The sequence below is a fragment of the Engystomops pustulosus genome, chromosome 7, assembly GCF_040894005.1.
Source record: "Engystomops pustulosus chromosome 7, aEngPut4.maternal, whole genome shotgun sequence".
In the NCBI taxonomy this organism is placed as follows: domain Eukaryota; kingdom Metazoa; phylum Chordata; class Amphibia; order Anura; family Leptodactylidae; genus Engystomops; species Engystomops pustulosus.
This window is the reverse complement of record NC_092417.1, coordinates 181,730,325-181,752,094: the sequence shown is the minus strand read 5'-3', so window position 1 is coordinate 181,752,094 and position 21,770 is coordinate 181,730,325. Positions and strand designations below refer to the sequence as shown.

Genomic DNA, 21,770 nt, shown 5'->3' with positions numbered 1-21,770 from the left:
ATGCTGACCAGAGAGTTTTTCAACAGGCCAAGCAGCGGGATGGTGAGGCTGATGATGGCGGCATCGCCACTGACCATCTGTGTTGACTCCTCAAAGTTACTCAGCACCTGACAGATATCAGACATCCACGTCCACTCCTCATTGTAGACTTGAGGAAGCTGACTGACCTGACTACCAGTTCTGGTGGAAGTTGACATCTGGCAGTCTACAATCGCTCTGCGCTGCTGGTAAACTCTGGATAACATGGTCAGTGTTTAATTCCGCCTCGTGGGCACGTCGCACAACAGTCGGTGAGCGGGCAGTTGGAGGCGGCGCTGCGCTGCCCTGAGAGTGGCAGCATCTGGGCTGGACTTCCTGAAATGCGCACAGATGCGGCGCACCTTCGTGAGCAAATCAGACAGATTGGGGTATGTCTTGAGGAAACGCTGAACTATCAGATTTAACACATGGGCCAGGCATGGCACATGTGTCAGTCTGCCGAGTTGCAGAGCCGCCACCAGGTTACGGCCGTTGTCACACACAACCATTCCCGGCTTGAGGTTCAGCGGTGCCAGCCACAGATCAGTCTGCGCCGTGATGCCCTGTAATAGCTCTTGGGCGGTGTGCCTTTTGTCGCCTAGGCTCAGCAGTTTGAGCACCGCCTGCTGTCGCTTAGCGACGGCACTGCTGCTGTGCCTAGAGCTACCGACTGATGGCGCCGTGCCCATGGATGGTAGTTCGGAGGAGGAGGTGGAGGAGGGGTGGGAGGAGGAGGAGGCATAGTAGGCCTGAAACACCTGGACCGAGGTAGGCCCCGCAATCCTCGGCGTCGGCAGTATATGAGCAGCCCCAGGGTCAGACTCGGTCCCAGCCTCCACCAAGTTAACCCAATGTGCCGTCAGCGATATATAGTGGCCCTGCCCGGCAGCACTCGTCCACGTGTCCGTGGTCAGGTGGACCTTGTCAGAAACGGCGTTGGTCAGGGCACGGATGATGTTGTCTGACACGTGCTGGTGCAGGGCTGGGACGGCACATCGGGAAAAGTAGTGGCGGCTGGGGACCGAATACCGAGGGGCGGCCGCCGCCATGAGGTTGCGAAAGGCCTCGGTCTCTACTAGCCTATAGGGCAGCATCTCCAGGCTAAGCAATCTGGAGATGTGCACATTAAGGGCTTGGGCGTGCGGGTGGGTTGCACTATATTTGCGTTTCCGCTCCAGCGTCTGGGGTATGGAGAGCTGAACACTGGTGGATGCTGTGGAGGATCGTGGAGGCGACGATGGGGTTTTTGTGGCAGGGTCCTGGGCAGGGGGCTGACTAGCAGCTGACACAGGGGAAGGAGCAGTGGTGTGCACGGCCGGAGGTGAACGGGCTTGTTGCCACTGAGTGGGGTGCTTAGCATTCATATGCCTGCGCATACTGGTGGTAGTTAAGCTAGTAGTGGTGGAACCCCTGCTGAGCCTGGTTTGGCAAATGTTGCACACCACAGTCCGTCGGTCATCCGGTGTTTCCTTAAAGAACCTCCAGACTTCTGAAGATCTAGCCCTCGCCGCAAGAGCCCTCGCCACGGGAGCTTCACTAGTTGACACATTTGGCGCTGATGCACCAGCTCTGGCCCTGCCTCTCCGTCTGGCCCCACCACTGCCTCTTCCAACCTGTTCTGGTCGAGGACTCTCCTCCGTCTCAGAAGCACTGTGTTCAACCGGCCTCTCAACCCAGCTTGGGTCTGTCACCTCATCATCCTCCGATCCCTCAGTCTGCTCCCCCCTCGGACTTCCTGCCCTGACAACAACTTCCCCACTGTCTGACAACCGTGTCTGCTCATCGTCGGACACCTCTTTACACACTTCCACTACGTCAAGAAGGTCATCATCACCCACAGACTGTGACTGGTGGAAAACCTGGGCATCGGAAAATTGCTCAGCAGCAACCGGACAAGTGGTTTGTGACTGTGGGAAGGGTCCAGAAAACAGTTCCTCAGAGTATGCCGGTTCAAATGGCAAATTTTCCTGGGAGGGGGCAGACTGGGGGGGAGGAGGCTGAGGTGCAGGAGCTGGAGGAGTGGCGATTTCGGTGACATGGGTGGACTGCGTGGAAGACTGACTGGTGGTGGACAAATTGCTCGAAGCATTGTCAGCAATCCACGACATCACCTGTTCGCACTGTTCTGGCCTCAACAGTGCTCTACCACGAGTCCCAGTAACTTCAGACATGAACCTAGGGAGTGTAGCTCTGCGGCGTTCCCCTGCTCCCTCATCAGCAGGTGGTGTCTCACCCCGCCCAGGACCACGGCCTCTGACCCCTGCAGTAGTTGGACGCCCACGTCCCCGCCCTCGTCCTCTACCCCTAGCCCTCGGGTTAAACATTTTTAAAATGAGAGTTATAACTTTATTTTTTTTTTAACTTTTTTTTGTTTTTTTTTGTGTTTTTTGTTTTTTTGTTTTTTTTTGTGTTTTTTTTTTTTTTTTGAGTTTTTAAAACCAAACAATGCTATCCTATTGCTATGGCTATTTTCTAGCCAAGTATCAAAGCACACTACTATGCCAGATGAGATGACACGGAGTTAGTGCCTAATTGAAATCCAACCCCTACTAAATTTTCCCACTTCGGTCTTTGCTATGGATATGTGCGTCACTAAGCGCAGAACACAGCGGTCGCAAGTCTCACTACAAATTGCTCAGAATTGGCTAGTACATGCACTGCAGAAAGTACAGCCACCAGCAGATCAACCAGAAATCAAATATATAGAACGCTACTGTAGGCGTAAGTAAGCTCTTTGTATTCTCCTATGGCTATTTTCTAGCCAAGTATCAAAGCACACTACTATGCCAGATGAGATGACACTGAGTTAGTGCCTAATTGAAATCCAACCCCTACTAAATTTTCCCACTTCGGTCTTTGCTATGGATATGTGCGTCACTAAGCGCAGAACACAGCGGTCGCAAGTCTCACTACAAATTGCTCAGAATTGGCTAGTACATGCACTGCAGAAAGTACAGCCACCAGCAGATCAACCAGAAATCAAATATATAGAACGCTACTGTACGCGTAAGTAAGCTCTTTGTATTCTCCTATGGCTATTTTCTAGCCAAGTATCAAAGCACACTACTATGCCTGATGAGATGACACTGAGTTAGTGCCTAATTGAAATCCAATCCCTACTAAATTTTCCCACTTCGGTCTTTGCTATGGATATGTGCGTCACTAAGCGCAGAACACAGCGGTCGCAAGTCTCACTACAAATTGCTCAGAATTGGCTAGTACATGCACTGCAGAAAGTACAGCCACCAGCAGATCAACCAGAAATCAAATATATAGAACGCTACTGTACGCGTAAGTAAGCTCTTTGTATTCTCCTATGGCTATTTTCTAGCCAAGTATCAAAGCACACTACTATGCCAGATGAGATGACACTGAGTTAGTGCCTAATTGAAATCCAACCCCTACTAAATTTTCCCACTTCGGTCTTTGCTATGGATATGTGCGTCACTAAGCGCAGAACACAGCGGTCGCAAGTCTCACTACAAATTGCTCAGAATTGGCTAGTACATGCACTGCAGAAAGTACAGCCACCAGCAGATCAACCAGAAATCAAATATATAGAACGCTACTGTACGCGTAAGTAAGCTCTTTGTATTCTCTTATGGCTATTTTCTAGCCAAGTATCAAAGCACACTACTATGCCAGATGAGATGACACTGAGTTAGTGCCTAATTGAAATCCAACCCCTACTAAATTTTCCCACTTCGGTCTTTGCTATGGATATGTGCGTCACTAAGCGCAGAACACAGCGGTCGCAAGTCTCACTACAAATTGCTCAGAATTGGCTAGTACATGCACTGCAGAAAGTACAGCCACCAGCAGATCAACCAGAAATCAAATATATAGAACGCTACTGTACGCGTAAGTAAGCTCTTTGTATTCTCCTATGGCTATTTTCTAGCCAAGTATCAAAGCACACTACTATGCCAGATGAGATGACACTGAGTTAGTGCCTAATTGAAATCCAACCCCTACTGAATTTTCCCACTTCGGTCTTTGCTATGGATATGTGTGCTACTAAGAGCTAAACACAACGGTAGCAAGTCCCCCTGCTAATTCCTCACAAAATGGTACTAGATGCAAATTAAAATAAAAAAAGTAGAACATTATTGTAGCCCTAAGAAGGGCTGTTGGGTTCTTTGAGAATCACTGCTGCCTAACAGTAAGCTAATAGAACACCCTAACGCTTTCCCTGACCAGCAGCAGCTCTCTCCCTAGCGGCATCCAGACACAGAATGATCCGAGCAGCGCGGGCAGCGGCTAGTCTATCCCAGGGTCACCTGATCTGGCCAGCCAACCACTGCTATCGACGTGTAAGGGTACCACGTCATGCTGGGTGGAGTGCAGAGTCTCCTGGCTTGTGATTGGCTCTGTTTCTGGCCGCCAAAAAGCAAAACGGCGGGAGCTGCCATTTTCTCGAGCGGGCGAAGTATTCGTCCGAGCAACGAGCAGTTTCGAGTACCCTAATGCTCGACCGAGCATCAAGCTCGGACGAGCATGTTCGCTCATCTCTACCGACAATGCTTCGAGCAATTTGTCCAACAGTCAGTCTTCCACGCAGTCCACCCATGTCACCGAAATCGGCACTCCTCCAGCTCCTGCACCTCAGCCTCCTCCCCCCCAGTCTGCCCCCTCCCAGGAAAATTTGGCATTTGAACCGGCATACTCTGAGGAACTGTTTTCTGGACCCTTCCCACAGTCACAAACCACTTGTCCGGTTGCTGCTGAGCAATTTTCCGATGCCCAGGTTTTCCACCAGTCACAGTCTGTGGGTGATGATGACATTATTGACGTAGTGGAAGAAGTGTGTAAAGAGGTGTCGGACGATGAGGAGACACGGTTGTCAGACAGTGGTGAAGTTGTTGTCAGGGCAGGAAGTCCGAGGGGAGAGCAGACTGAGGGATCGGAGGATGATGAGGTGACAGACCCAAGCTGGGTTGAGAGGCCGGGTGAACACAGTGCTTCTGAGACGGAGGAGAGTCCTCGACCAGAACAGGTTGGAAGAGGCAGTGGTGGGGCCAGACGGAGAGGCAGGGCCAGAGCTGGTGCATCAGCGCCAAATGTGTCACGTAGTGAAGCTCCTGTGGCGAGGGCTCCTGCGGCGAGGGCTAGATTTTCAGAAGTCTGGAGGTTCTTTAAGGAAACACCGGATGACCGACGGACTGTGGTGTGCAGCCTTTGCCAAACCAGGATCAGCAGGGGTTCCACCACTACTAGCTTAACTACCACCAGTATGCGCAGGCATATGAATGCTAAACACCCCACTCAGTGGCACCAAGCCCGTTCACCTCCGGCCGTGCACACCACTGCTCCTTCCCCTGTGTCAGCTGATAGTCAGCCCCCTGCCCAGGACCCTGGCCCAAAAACCCCATCGTCGCCTCCACGATCCTCCACAGCATCCACCAGCGTTCAGCTCTCCATACCCCAGAGGCTGGAGCGGAAAAGGAAATATAGTGCAACCCACCCGCACGCCCAAGCCCTCAATGTCCACATCTCCAGATTGCTGAGCCTGGAGATGCTGCCCTATAGGCTGGTAGAGACCGAGGCCTTTCGCAACCTCATGGCGGCGGCCGCCCCTCGGTATTCGGTCCCCAGCCGCCACTACTTTTCCCGATGTGCCGTCCCAGCCCTGCACCAGCACGTGTCAGACAACATCATTCGTGCCCTGACCAACGCCGTTTCTGCCAAGGTCCACCTGACCACGGACACGTGGACGAGTGCTGCCGGGCAGGGCCACTATATATCGCTGACGGCACATTGGGTTAACTTGGTGGAGGCTGGGACCGAGTCTGACCCTGCGGCTGGGCATATACTGCCGACGCCGAGGATTGCGGGGCCTACCTCGGTCCAGGTGTTTAAGGCCTACTATGCCTCCTCCTCCTCCCACCCATCCTCCACCTCCTCCTCCTCCGAACTACCATCCGTGGGCATGGCGCCATCAGTCACTAGCTCTAGGCACAGCAGCAGTGCTGTCGCTAAGCGACAGCAGGCGGTGCTCAAACTGCTGAGCCTAGGCGATAAAAGGCACACCGCCCAAGAACTATTACAGGGCATCACGGCGCAGACTGATCTGTGGCTGGCACCGCTGAACCTGAAGCCAGGCATGGTTGTGTGTGACAACGGCCGTAACCTGGTGGCGGCTCTGCAACTCGGCAGACTGACACATGTGCCATGCCTGGCCCATGTGTTAAATCTGATCGTTCAGCGGTTCCTCAAGACATACCCCGATCTGTCTGATTTGCTCACGAAGGTGCGCCGCATCTGTGCGCATTTCAGGAAGTCCAGCACAGATGCTGCCACTCTCAGGGCAGCGCAGCGCCGCCTCCAACTGCCCGCTCACCGACTGTTGTGTGACGTGCCCACGAGGTGGAATTCAACATTAACCATGTTATCCAGAGTTTACCAGCAGCGCAGAGCGATTGTAGACTGCCAGATGTCAACTTCCACCAGAACTGGTAGTCAGGTCAGTCAGCTTCCTCAAGTCTACAATGAGGAGTGGACGTGGATGTCTGATATCTGTCAGGTGCTGAGTAACTTCGAGGAGTCAACACAGATGGTCAGTGGCGATGCCGCCATCATCAGCCTCACCATCCCGCTGCTTGGCCTGTTGAAAAACTCTCTGATCAGCATGAAGTCGGAAGCTTTGCGCTCGTCACAAGAGACGGGGGAAGAAGATTCCCTTGTTGATAGCCAAAGCACCCTCAGGTCTGTTTCTCAGCGCATATCGGAGGAGGTGGAGGAGGATGAGGAGGAAGAGGAGGAGAATGTTGGCGAGACACAAGAGGGGACCATTGCTCAGTCCTTCACTGTTCAGCGTGTATGGGCAGAAGAAGAGGAGTTGGAGGAGTTGGTGGAGATGGAAATGGAAAGTCAGGCCAGTGAGGGGAGTGAATTCTTGTGCGTTGGTACTCTGGCGCATATGGCAGATTTCATGCTAGGCTGCCTATCCCGTGACCCTCGCGTTCAAAGAATTTATTCCAGCACCGATTACTGGGTATTCCCACTCCTGGACCCACGGTACAAGCAAAATCTTTCCACTCTCATCCCTGGAGAGGAAAGGAGTGTGAGAATGCATGAATACCAGCAGGCCCTGGTGCACAAGCTGAAACAGTATTTCCCTTCTGACAGCGCTAGCGGCAGAGTGCGTAGTTCTGCGGGACAAGTAGCGAGGGAGAGTAGGCGAGCAGGCAGCTTGTCCAGCACTGGCAAGGGTACGCTTTACAAGGCTTTTGCCAGCTTCATGTCACCCCAGCAAGACACTGTCACCTGTCCCCAGTCTCGGCAGAGTAGGGCTGATCTTTACAGAAAGATGGTGAGGGAGTACGCAGCTGACCATACCATCGTCCTAAATGATCACACAGCTCCCTACAACTACTGGGTTTCAAAGCTGGACATGGCGCTGTACGCCCTGGAGGTTCTTGCCTGCCCTGCCGCTAGCGTGTTGTCCGAGCGGGTTTTCAGTGCAGCTGGTGGCATCATCACCGATAAGCGTACACGCCTGTCGACTGACAGCGCTGACAGGCTGACGCTTATTAAGATGAATAAAGCCTGGATTTCTCATAATTTCCAATCTCCACCAGGTGAAGGAAGCTCAACCTGAATAATTTATGCACTCCTCCTCCTCATTTTCCTCCTTCTCCTCCTCTTTGTACACTAAAGCAGAGGAAACTGGCTATTTCTTTACAGGGCCCACTGGCTCTAGCTATAGTACTCTATGCATTTAATTTTTCTGGAGGGTCACCTACCCGGTCCTCAGTTTTAAACAATTTTTGGGACTGCCACATACAGGCACTCAATCTATTCAATTTTTCTGGAGGGCCACCTACCTGCTCCTCTGGTTTGAAAACTTTTTTGGACTGCCACATACAGGCACTCAATCTATTTCATTTTTCTGGAGGGCCACCTACCTGCTCCTCTGGTTTGAAAACTTTTTTGGACTGCCATATACAGGCACTATCCAAATTAAATTGTCTCCATAGCAGCCTCCACACGTTGTCTCCATTGCTACCTCCACAGGTCATCTCCATAGCTGCCTCCAAAAGTCGTCCATATAGCTGCCTCCATACATGGTCCCCTTATCAAACGAGGTGTGTCAGGCAGAATTTTGGGTTGTTTTCATGGCTTCCACATCAAACTTGTTAACTTTGTCGCCACCCTGCTGTGTAATCCACAAAATATACTGCCAAACTTTTACCATTTACCTATATTATTTCAGCGCTTCTTGCGCATCTGTTGACATTCCCCTCACCCGCCATATCCCAAACTTATAAGAACGCTACTACACTTGATCTTATACAATAGGTTCTTAGAAGTGCTGTTTGGGGAGTAGCCTAGAGACAGGGGCTTGGATTGGCGAAAGCTCGCCTGGCAGCGGAGCGCCAGCTCCATCCCAAGATCCAACTAACATAGTTTTAACTGCAGCACCTTTAATCTACTACTAGTTCACTGCCTCCATACATGGTCCCCTTATCAAACGAGGTGTGTCAGGCAGAATTTTGGGTTGTTTTCATGGCTTCCACATCAAACTTGTTAACTTTGTCGCCACCCTGCTGTGTAATCCACAAAATATACTGCCAAACCTTTACCATTTACCGATATTATTTCAGCGCTTCTTGCGCATCTGTTGACATTCCCCTCACCCGCCATATCCCAAACTTATAAGAACGCTACTACACTTAACTTGGTGGAGGCTGGGACCGAGTCTGACCCTGGGGCTAGTCATATACTGCCGACGCCGAGGATTGCGGGGCCTACCTCGGTCCAGGTCTCAAAGGCCTACTATACCTCCTCCTCCTCCCACGCCTCCTCCATCTCCTCCTCCTCCGAATTACCATCCGTGGGCATGGCGCCATCAGTCGGTAGCTCTAGGCACAGCAGCAGTGCTCAAACTGCTCAAACTGCAGAGCCTAAGCGATAAAAGGCACACCGCCCAAGAGCTATTACAGGGCATTCCACATCAAACTTGTTAACTTTGTCGCCACCCTGCTGTGTAATCCACAAAATATACTGCCAAACTTTTATCATTTACCGATATTATTTCAGCGCTTCTTGCGCATCTGTTTACATTCCCCTCACCCGCCATATCCCAAACTTATAAGAACGCTACTACACTTGATCTTATACAAAAGGTTCTTAGAAGTGCTGTTTGGGGAGTAGCCTAGAGACAGGGGCTTGGATTGGTGAAAGCTCGCCTGGCAGCGGAGCGCCAGCTCCATCCCAAGATCCAACTAACATAGTTTTAACTGCAGCACCTTTAATCTACTACTAGTTCACTGCCTCCATACATGGTCCCCTTATCAAACGAGCTGTGTCAGGCAGAATTTTCAGGTGTTTCACCAGATACATAGTGGAACGCGGCCCATCTGTCGCGGCCATGCTGGAGACCTGAAGTTGCAATCATAGCAGCGCAATATGGATGCCCCATACTGTCGCTCTTAATCATGGAACCATTTCCGTAAAAACAATTAAAAATAGAACCACTATGCTATTCCATTATTCCTAGGTGAAATATTCAAACGACCCCGCCTGCTTTGTAAATTATAATTTTTTCAAAGTAAACGCTTCTGGCCCCCAGGCCCATTTTGGGTGGGGAGGAGCCGAGAGACAGGGGCTTGGACAGGCGAAAGCTCGCCTGGCAGCGGACCGCCAGCTCCATCCCAAGATTAGGCAGCCTCAGAGGCATCCATGCATGCTGCCCCTGCTGTTTCCCGTCCATTTCGCCTCCACAGCGTCCACCAATGTCTCCATGCGCAACTTTCAACTGTCTATACCCCAGACGCTGGAGCACGAGAGGATATGCAGCACATCATCCCCTTATCAAACGAGCTGTGTCAGGCAGAATTTTCAGGTGTTTCACCACATACATAGTGGAACTCGGCGCGTCTGTCGCCGCCATGCTGGAGACCTGCAGTTGCAATCATAGAAGCGCAATATGGATGCCCCATACTGTTGCTCTTAATCATGGAAGTCCTCTCCATGGCTGCCTCCAAATGTCGTCCCCTTATCAAACGAGCTGTGTAAGGCTCATTTTTCGGGTGTTTCACCAGATACGTTATGGAACTTGGTCACTATGTCGCCACCATGCTGTGTTATCGACTAAATATACTGTCAACCTTTTGTTGACAGAGGAAATCATTTCAGCGCTTCTTGCTCACCTCCTTTGGTTCCTCTCTGCCACCCATGGGTTTGAAGCCTGAGTCCATTTAGGGTATGTCGCCATGCCGCTCTCTAGCCTGCCGCTGCTGCCGCTGCCTCTGCATGTCGTCCCCTATAGTGTCAGGGTCAATTATTGGATGTTTTAGATGCTATCTAGCTTCATTCTGTCACTCTGTCATGGCCATGCTGTTGCCCATAATTTTGGCATAATGGTGCGTTTAAGCAGCCTCAGAGGCATCCATGCATGCTGCCCCTGATGTTTCCTGTCCATTTCCGTGGTGTTTCCATCCTTTTCTGAGGTTTCCAGGTGTTTGGCCAAGCTTCCCTGTGCAGAGCCTTGGTCCCCTTGAAAAATGCTCGAGTCTCCCATTGACTTCAATGGGGCTCGTTATTCGAGACGAGCACTCGAGCATCGGGAAAAGTTTGTCTCGAATAACGAGTACCCAAGCATTTTAGTGCTCGCTCATCTCTAGTCCCATGCTTTATTTAAGTCTCCTGCAGTTTTGATCCATCTTTTTCCACTTTTCATGAATGAGATCCCGAAAGGGTATAGCCATCTAAAGAGGATTCCCTGTTCTCTGAGGAAGTCTGTTAAGGGTCTCAGTAGCTTTCTTTTATAGAGAGTGGATGGAGCTAGATCTTGAAAGAAGGTAATTTGATGTCCCTCAAATTCTACCCCTTTTTTCTCTTGCAGTTTTCAAGATGTCTGCTGTATCTCTATAGCTCAGCAGCCCGCAAACAACATCTCTAGGTGGGTCACCTTGAGAAGGTGGAGGGCGCAGCGCTCTGTGGATTCTTTCTATTATGATAGTTTGTGCTCTTTCCTCTGAGAGCAACTCAGCGAATAGTGATCTGGCTTTTTCTTCTAGCTTGTCTTCTAGCTTAATCCTCACATTTTTCCTCCGGCTCCTGTTTTCCTGGTCCTTGATTTGTAGCAGAGCCATATTTAAGCCGTCTGCCTGAGCGGACATGTTATGTGCAAGCGCTGAGCTATGCTCTATAATGGCGGCTTGCGAGGTTTCCAGCGTCTCCACTCTCTGCCTCGTGGCCCGGACCTCAGCGTGGACCGCGGTAAGCTCTTTCACTACTGGTGCTAACTATTGAGAGAGTACCTTTTTTAGGAAGGATCTGGAGAGCGGAGCCACCTCTGATGTTTCTGCTAGGTCTTCTTGCTCCATTATGCTGTCCAAGTCGGAGTCTTCTGGTGCGTCTGACTCTGGCTGTATGGTCGGCGCCATCTTGGAGCCTCAGTCTTGTGGAGACTGGAGCCATTTCCTCAAGAATTTATAAAGATCTCCTTGTCCTTTTCTAGATCTCGGCATTCCCCATCGTACAGTGGACTTCTCTTTGTTGCTTTTACCCATTTCGGGTGAGTATAGCCGCTAAATTTCTGTGTAGCAGTGCTTGTATCTCCGGAGCTCAGCAATGAGCGTCCTCCATGCAGCTCAGTCAGGCTCCGCCCCCTTTACCTGCAGATTTTGAGTGGACTTTCTCTTCTTGGGTTTCCAGCCTTTAGGCCATAGTCTATTTATATCTGTTTTTGTCAACATAAAGCCTAGAAACATCTTGGAGCATCCATAAAAATTTCACAATCAGCAGGTACAAAAATAAACTTGTATAAATACTTCAAATAAACAACAATCTTATATCATTTTAATTTAGAAACTCAACCGTGTGCCCCTCTGCCTCTTTTACCTCCCGCGGCTTGGCGCGCACGTCCAAATCTCCTAGAACCCCGGCTCTGAATAAATTAAAGGGCAAGTGCACCATTAATTGGTTCTGACCGGCTGTCAATTCTGTTAAATAGCCAGCCCCTTCCTGTGTCCTCTGCCGAATCTTTGTGCCTTGTGCCTTGAGAAAGCTTTGTTCCTGAAGCTCTTTGCTCATGTTCTGATTTCCCATTATGACCTCGGTTCCGTTCCTGACTATGCTCCTTTGCTGCCTGCCCTGACCTGCTACGTCCCTGACTCGGATCCTGTGCTGCCTGCCTTGATTTCCTGCCTGTCCCCGACCACAAGTTTGCCTTACGATTCTGTACTTCGCCTTAGCCACCACCACGGACAAAGTCGTGTCTGTGCAACAACCTGGTGGTACCACGCAGCAGCAAGTACAATCCGCTTTGCAGCGGGCTCTGGTTAAAACTGGGTACCACTTAGACTCCGGTCCAAGGTGTCGGCTTACATCGTCAGTGGGTCCAGGGAGAACCTGCAGAAGGGTTTTATATGCAGTTCTTCATCCCCTGTTATTATTTGTGGCCAAGAAGGATGATTCTCTCTGTCTGTGCTACCCACTACCCCTGATCACGGAACAGTTTTATCAGTTTTATCGTCTATGTGGTGCCAAGCTTTTCACCAAGTATAACCTCATCTGCATACATGAAGGTGATGAGTAGAACACCACCTTCAATACTCGAGATGTGCTCTTTGAATACCTTGTTATGCCATTTTACACACCGGCGGTGTTCCAGGAGTTTGTCAACGAAATATTCGTTAAAGCGAAAATCGTTCCTGCAAGAGGTTAACGCCTCATCCTTTGGTGCTGGAGCCGTACTCACCCAGAAGGGGCCAAGAGCCAAAATCTGTGGGGTCCAGTTTGTTTCCCGTTTCTAGTGAGCCCTGTGTGGTCAACTACAAGTGAATTTGTACTTCTCATCTGATTACCATCCTCAGTCCAATGGACAAGTTGAGAGGGTTCATCAGACCCTAGGCCATTTTGTCTCTGCCCGACAGGACGACTGGTCGACCCAGCTACCATGGGCGGAGTTCTACTACCACTCTCTGGACTCTCCACCTCTCTCTCTTGCTGAGAGCTCTGATGTTCCTGCCGTGGAGGAATTGGACCAAGATCTCAGATCCATCTGGGAAAAAACACCTCTTTCTTTACTCTGGACATTCGCCTGCACCAAAACCCAGGAGGTCATGAAGCGCAGGTCTCCTCAAGTCTTCTCCCCAAATAACAAAGTATGTCTACTATGTACCACCGTTTGAAGATACCCACCTATAAACTTGGTCCTCAATTCCTGAGTCCATTTGTAGTACTGAAGCGTATCAATCCTGTGGAAAATAAGCTTCACCTTCCTTACACCATGCGCATCCCGAACTCCTTCCATGTCTCCCTCCTGAAACCAGTCATCTTGAACCGCTTCTCCCGACAGGTACCTCCTCCCGCTCCTGAGGCTGATGCAACTGATGTCTATGAAGTAAAGGAGGTCCTGGATATGAAGTTGGTCAAAGTAAAGAAGTTCTTTCTCGTAGACTGGAAGGGGTGCGGTTTGGAGGAGAGGTCCTTAGAGCAGAAGGACATAGCCTGGCAGGCACACATCTGGCGTGCTGGAGAGGAGGAGAGGTGATCGCTGCTCAGCCCTCCCCTCTCCATATAGAATAGAGCTACATGGTCTTTCTTATGGCCATAGATAGAGCACGCTCTCTCTTTTGCGGCCACAGCTCGAACCAGCGAGTATCCGTTGTGCTCACCATACCGATTTGCTATACACGCCTATGAGGGAAGTATATCCGGTATCAAATTTGCGGCCAGATATACATCCCCATACGTTCTTGTGAATGTACCCTTATACAGACATGTTTATACAATTACACACATTTATACACTGATATATACACAACTTTATATACTTATATAAACAAAAACAAAGTTCTACACTCGTATACTTGCACCCATACTGGCCGAATGGAAACCCGACGTATTCGGAAAAACCGCCGCATTTAAAAAACGGAAAATGTATCGCTTGGGACACGCTTACCTTCACTTGGTCCAGCTTGGTGAATTCCAGCGCGTTCAGATGCTTTTCAGCGCAGCAGCGCCACCTGGTAGACGGCGGAGGGACTACCTTCATAAATCCCGGCCGGACCCGAATCCAGCGCAGAGAACGCGCCGCTGGATCTCGAATTGGCCGGGTAAGTGAATCTGCCCCATAAAGTATACACACATACAGAAAAAGCACACACACACACATTCAGTATATAAAGCATATGCATACATACATACATACCATATACACCACATATACAAAAACCACATCATATATATATCGAGCGGGGCTGCTTGTTCGGGAGGAGGGGTTGGAGTCTCGGCCATGCAGGGGGATGGGCAGGTGGGGGGATGGTGTCAACTGTGGTGGGGGTGGGCGGCACGCCATGCAGCGGGAAGGGCATTCGGGGAAGCGGTCAGGGGGTGGTGGAGGCTATGCAGGGTTAGGCGATCACCTGTGCTGGGGGGTGGCGCGGCCATGCAGTGGGATGGATGGAGAAGCAGTCATCTGTGCCGCCGGTGGCTGGGTGGCTCAGGAGTGGGGGGGGGGTGCGCAGGGGGTGGGGACCCCTAGGGGGGGGCAAGATAATGAGGGCCATGGGGCTTGAGCCCCGGGAGCCCACCTATAATCCGGCCCTGGATATACTGGTAACACCCACGATCGGTGCTACCCCATATATTTTATAGTATTTGCAAGGATTGGACTAATTCTCTCATTATTTATCACACAGGTCAGTTACGGAGCTACAGACACATTGCTGAGTGACAGGAAGATGTTCCCATCTTTCTTCCGGACCGTTGCCGATGACTACACAACCTATTCCATTATATCTCACTTTGTGAGTTACTTTGGATGGACCTGGGTTGGAATTATATCCTCTGATGATGACGCTGGGGATAGAGAGACAAAATTACTGACGGATCTTCTCGGCAGTCGTGGCATCTGTGTGGCCTTTGTCCTAAGATGTGAAAGAAAGTTTCTCCAGAGAGGAGATGAGACCGTTTTATATAATTATATAGATAAAATCATTGAGGAGATAAAGGAATCATCTGCCCGAATAATTATAATATGCGGAACGTTTCATTTCTTCATGAATGCTATTTTTAATGAAATAGTAAGCGCCCTCCATGACAGGACCTTTATCATCAATCCCACCTTCTCCTCTCAGATTGTGACGATATATAATTACCAGGAGATATTCAATCTGAGTTTATGTTTTCAGCAGTGCTTACATGAAAAGCCTGAGATCAATCGTTACATGAGAAGTTTCCATCCTTTGACTAAACCAAATGACCAAATCCTTGAAGATCTCTGGATAATATATTTTCATTGCGCATCAGGAAAAAGAGGAAAGGACGGATGGTTCTCTGAATTTTATAATATTCCACTTCGTAAATGTAACGGATCAGAGAGATTGGATGACATTTCCCTATTTCTAACTCCTGGAAACATGGACCAAGTGTATCTCGCTGTCCATACCCTTGTCCTTTCAATACATAACACTTATTTTTATTATGGCCATAAATTCACAGAACATCAGATGTATCAACGCACACACAAGGTGAATCAGTTAAGGGGGATGTTTGAAGAAGTTATAGGAGAGGCTTGAGTTATTTGTTGTCCTGCCCTCCGATTTCTGTTGCGTACAAGCCAGCACCAATGCTCCAAAATCCGATCGCATGCGCCAAAATCCCAGGGCAATTCGGTGCAAAACGGAAATCATCGGGAAACCCAACGAAAATGTGTCCGGCGAACCCTTAGTAAATGAGCCCCAATCTTTTAATTATGGTGAAGGGACATGAGATTATCATTTATTTTAACATGTAATTGATAAAGGTTATGCTTTAACCACCCAAAATACTGTCACTACCAAAATCAGTGAATTGTCTAATTGTAGAGAGGTGAACAAGTCAAATACACATTGGCTGCTTGTGACCTGCTGTCTACTTTGGGTGGTTTCATCACTCTTGCCACTTGGATTGATTTTCGGTTTAAGGAGCACATCGAGAAGTTACGTCTTGAGCATACACCCGCAAGTCCGGGTTTGATGTTTGCCTCGCTTGGCACCTGCCTTCCAAGGGCTGCTGCAGCCTCTGGCCATGCCATCTGCAGAGGAACCCATGCAGGTGGACAGAACCCGACTTTCTCTCCAGGAATGCACCAGGCGACTTCAGGAGGACCTCGACCAGGACTTTGCAGATGTGTTCTCCAAGATACAAGCAGAACCTTTGCCACCACAGCGTCCCTACGACTGCCCTATGGATCTCCTGCCGGACGCCTCTCCTCCCTGCGGTCGGGTGTATCCTCTTTCAGTTCCTGACACTGCTTCAATGTCAGAGTATATCCAAGAGAACCTACAGAGAGGGTTTATACATAATTAATCCTTTCTGGCTGGTGCAGGCTTCTTTTTTGTGACCAAGAAGGATGGGTCACTCTGTCCTTGCATTGACTATCACAGTCTTAACAAGGTCACATTTAAGAACAGCTATCCGTTGCCATTGATCATATAGCTCTCACTGACTGTGTGGCTCTAAGGTTTTCTCCAAGCTGGATCTCTGTGGAGCCTACAATTTCATCTGGATCCTCATGAGTGACGAATGGAAGACAGCTTTTATCACCCGTGATGGACATTTAGAGTACCTGATGACGCCTTTCAGACTGTTTAAAGTGCCAGCCGTATTTAAAGAATCTTCAGGGAACTGCTGTATACTTGTGTCACAGTCTATCTTGACGACATTCTGGTATTCTCTCCGGACCTTGATTCCCACCAGTCCCACGTACAACAAGTTCTTGGATGCCTCCGGGCCAACCACCTCTATGCCAAGCTTGAGAAATTTCAATTTCGGCAGTGGAGCCTTCCTTTCTTTGGCTATATTATCTCCGACACAGGTCTCACGATGGATCCAGCCTAACTGTCTGCTGTTCTACAATGGCCACATCCCGAATTTCTTGGGCTTTGCCAACTATTACCGTCAATTTATCTCACATTTCTCGACTCTTGTATCCCCCATAGTGGTGCTCACCAAAAAGGGCGCCAATCCCCGCCTATGGTCTTCATCGGCTGAAGAAGCGTTCTCAAGGTTGAAATCTGCCTTTGCCTCAGCCCCAGTTCTCACTAGGCCTGATACAGAAAAGCCCTTTCATCTTGAAATCTGTGCATCCTCCGTAGTCTTTTCTCTAAGACTTTTTCCTCCACAGAGATTAATTACTCCATAGGAGATAGAGAACTTCTGGCCATCAAACTTTCCCTGGAAGAATGGTGATCTTCTGGAGGGAGCTAACCATCCGGTCTGTTTATATACAGATCATAAAAATCTCCTGTATCTCCAAACAGCCCAATGGGGCTCATTTACTGAGGGTCCAAACGCCACACTTTCATTGGGATTCCCGAATATTTCCATTTTGCCCCAAATTTTGGTGCAGGCGATCGAATTTTGGCACATCGGCGACAGCTTTCACGCGACATAAATAGGGGGCGTCGCCTTCGGACAACCCAACGGATTCGAAAAAAATGCGGAATGTAAAAAATTGTGTCGCAAGATCAAGCACTCACATGAACCAGGAAGAAACAGGTGAACTCCGAAGCACCTCGGCGCAGCAGCGACACCTGCAGGAACTCGGATGCACGACCTTAGTGAATCGTGCCGGACCCGAATCCTCATCGGACAATGCACGTGACGGGACCGGGTAAGTAAATGTGCCCCCAATTTCTCAACCCTAGGCAAGCCCGTTGGTCACTCTTCTTCTCATGTTTCAACCTTCTGATCCATTTCCGTCCTGCAGGGAAGAACATCAAGGCTGATGCCCTTTCCCATGTCTCTGATGCCATTGGAGAAGAGCAGGTTCCTTGGCATATTATTTCTCCTGAACAACTGGTTGTTGCTGCTCCAGACCACTTCTCCAAGATGTTCCATTTTCTGCCTCTGCCAGGTCTGCCATCAGCTCCTTGTCTTGCCAGCCTGTTCTTCACCCACATCTTCCGGCTACATGGACTTCCTGAGCACATTGTCTCTGATCGTGGGGACAGTTTGTTTCCCCGCTTCTGACATTCTCTCTGCAGTCAACTACAAATAAGTTTGGATTTCTTCTCAGTGTACCGCCGTCAGTCCAATGGACAAGTTGAGGGAGTTAAACAGACTCTGATGTTACCCCCGTCTTTTTGTTTCTGCCCGACAGGACGACTGGTCCGATCTGTTACCGTGGGAGTATTTCTCCTATAATTCCTTGGATTCCAAATTTTACGACTCCGCCCTTCTTCATTGTCTATGGGCAGCATCCTCGTCCACCTCACCCTTCTGCTGTGGAGGAATTGGTCAGAGATCTTAAGTCCATCTGGGAGCAGACTCGTCTCTTCCTACTTTAGGCGTCTGCCCAAACCAAGACTCCGGTGGATAAAAAGGGCTGACCCCCTCAGATTTTCTCTCTGGGGGATAAAGTGTGGCTGTCATCCAAGTATGTTCGGCTGAAGATTCCCAGCTACAAGCTCGGTCCTTGTTTCCCGTGTCCTTTTGAGGTATTGAAACGCATTAATCCCGTGGCTTACAAGTTACATCTTCCTCCCACCATGCGCATCCAGAATTCCTTCCATGTCTCCCTGCTGGAACCTGTCATCCTGAATCACTTCCCCAGGCAAGTACCTACTCCTGCTCCCTGAGTCCCTGCTACTGACATCCTCGAGGTAAGAGAAATCCTCCATATGAAGATGGTCAGAGGGAAGCGATTGTATTTTGTCAACTGCAAGAGGTTCAGGCCGGAGTAGAGATCCTGGGAGCCGGAGGATAACATCTTAGACCATGGTCTTCTACAGAAATTCATCCGGTCCAAGAAAGGGAGAAGCTGATGGGGGGGGGGGTGTGGTCACGGGTGCTCCTGCATCAAAAGAATCGGTCACGGGTGCACCCTTGCTCCTCCGTTTGGCCCTGGCACGGCTCTCAACTCTCCTTGATCCAGTGCTTGCTCCAACAGGCGAACGCACGTGGAGATTTAAAGGGCCAGAGAAGCGATAATTGCCACTGGCTGCCAATTCTGATAAAGTCTAGCCGCTTCCCGTCCTCCCTGTTGGATCTTTGTGCTCATGCCTTAGAGAAAGCTGTTACTTGTGACCTGAATTGATCTCCCGTTGTTACCTTGTACCTTGGACCTATTCCTGATTCTGCTCCTCCGCTGCCAGTCCTGACCTCCTGCTCTGTGACAGACCCTGAACCATTGACCCATTACCTATACCCCGACCTTGGCTGCCGCCGTGGACAAGTCGCGCCTGTGGAACATCCTGGTGGGACCACGCCGCAGCAAGTCCAATCCACTTTGCAGCGGACTCTGGTGAAAATCGGGTGCCACTTAGAATCTGGTCCCAGGTGTCGGCTTGTGTCATCGTCCGCGGTGGTCCAGGGGGTTCACTACCCCAGAAGCCTGACAGGTCTGCACACTCTGCAACCTGCGATTCCTGTCCGCGGAGAGACAAACCAGAAATTTGGGGTCCGCTCTGACAAAAGCTGTTGTGGAACATGACGTCATTAGAGAAGATTCCATTAACTTGTACCATTATATTCCATTAACCCAGTCTTTCAGGGGAAAACTGTCATTCTGGTGGTTTGTAACACATTTTATAAGATGTGTCATCTAGTACCTCTCAGAAAATTAACCACTGCTGAACTATAAACATTTTTGTTTATCCTGCATTTTCATGGCATTCCAGAAAATATTGGGGCACATTTACAAAGGGTCCGTGAAACGCATTTTCCCCAATTTTTCTGATTTGCGCTGAATTGCGCAGGAGTTTTTGGAAAACACGATTGGATTTTGGTGCATCGGCGCTGGCTTTTATGCAGCACAAATCGGGGGAGGGGCGTGGCATTTAAAATTTAAAATTGTGTTGCAAGACACGCACTCACATACACCAGGGAGAAGAAGGTGAACTCTAGCGGAACTGAGTGAAGAAGCGACACATGCAGGAAATTGGATGTACAATATCTATGAACCGCGGCAGCTCCGAATCTTCTTTGGACAACGCACCTCGGAGATCGCAAATGGTCGGATAAGTAAATCTGCCCCACTGCCCCATTTACAAAGGGTCCGAATCGCGCAGTTTCGTTAGGTTTCCCGTCGATTTCCGATGTGCATCGAATTGCCCCGGGATTTTGGCGCACGTGATCGGATTTTGCAGCACTGGCTTTCACGCGACAGAAATCAGGGGATGTTTCCTCCGGACAACCCAACGGATTCAGAAAAAATGCGGAATTTAAAAAAGAATTTGTGTCGCAAGATCAGCACCGGGATGAAGAAGGTGAACTCCGGCGGACCTTGGTGGATATCGGGCGCGCGGACCTTAGTGAATCCCGGCAGACCCGAATCCTGATCGGAGAACGCGCCACTGGATCGCGACTGGACCGGGTAAGTAAATGTGCCCCAGTGGGGGTCATTTATTATGGGCCCGATTCACTTTTTCCCGACGCGTTAACCGAATATTTCCGATTTGCGCCGATTTTTCCCTAAATTGCCCCGGGATTTTGGCGCACGTGATCGGATTGTGTCGCATTGGCGCTGGCATCCACGCGACGGAAATCGGGGATCGTGGCCGAACGGTAACCCGACGGATTCGGAAAAACCGCCGCATTTAAAAAAAAAAAAATTGGTCGCACGGCCCATACTCACATGCACTACGATGAAGACGATGAACTCTGGGGCATCTCGGCGGACCTCGGCGCAGCAGCGCCACCTGGTGGACATCGGGCGCAGGACCTTCATGAATCGCCGGAAGACCCGAACGCTAGTCAGAGAAGCCGCCGCTGGAACGCGAATGGACCGGGTAAGTAAATGTGCCCCATTGGGGCAGATTTATCAAGCAGTCTGAAAGTCAGAATATTTCCAGTTGCCCATGGCAACCAATCACAGCTCAGCTTTCATTTCACCAGTGCTCATGAATATTTTAAAGGGGAGCTGTGATTGGTTGCCATGGGCAACTGGAAATATTCTGACTTTCAGACTGCTTGATAAATCTGCCCCATTGTCTCTGATTGGGTTGTGCAATTTGCCTCTAAGATCTGGAGAAAAAATTGTGGCTGATTGGGAATCTCTCTGTCCCTTTATCTGCATTACATCCTGAGACTTATGGGCAGACAGAGAGATTTAATTTAAACGCTAAAGCAGTTCTAAAGGGTTTTTTTTTTTTCCTATACCCAAGAAAAATGGAAGTCAATTCCGCTGCTCGCTGAATTTGCCCTAAACAACAGGGTTAGCAGGGTTGCCGTTTTTCTGCAGTTATGGATTTAGCCTCAAATTCTCATCTTACAGGGACAGTGAGTGGGTTAACCCTGCCCCAAAGGCTTAATTGCATTGCACACATGATTTTGTTTAAAACCTGTTGGTACAGGGCAGGGAATGCCTAGCAAGAAAAGTAGTGGCTGTTTATCTCCATTAATCTGAAATGATTCAAATACCAGCAATTTGGAAATGCTCCTATTAAAATATCAGGGCTTGTACGTGTGATGTGCCAAACGTGCGCTCTCTCCATTACATTGGGGATGGAGAGCTGAATGAATAGTGTGGACAGGCATGGTCATGGTGTCCGTGGTGCTGCTGTTGGTGGTTGTGGTATCACATATTTTCTTGTGACAGGTTACAGGTGTCCCTCTCCGTGGCGGCACTGCCCTGTCCCCCGGCTAGACTAGACCGTGCACGCGTCCGTGCTCCCTAGGGTGCATGTACCCCGGCACTCAAAGATTTAAAGGGCCAGCGGACCGCTGATTAGCGCTGGAACTTCCAGATTTCCCATAAAGTCCGGCGACGCCCTTCACTCCCCGCTGGAACTTTGCGCTCATTAGTCTTAGAG

The 21,770-nt window shown here is 49.8% G+C and overlaps 1 protein-coding gene across 1 annotated transcript in view; it reads left to right on the top strand.

The window, feature by feature from the left end:
- Positions 1-21,770, top strand: part of LOC140070299 (vomeronasal type-2 receptor 26-like) — a 46,879-nt gene that overhangs the window by 12,779 nt on the left and 12,330 nt on the right. The window contains exons 3-4 of the mRNA XM_072116650.1: positions 14,673-15,056; positions 16,478-17,107. Of these exons, the coding sequence (XP_071972751.1) occupies positions 14,673-15,056; positions 16,478-17,107 (1,014 nt within the window). The remainder of the gene's footprint in view (positions 1-14,672; positions 15,057-16,477; positions 17,108-21,770) is intronic.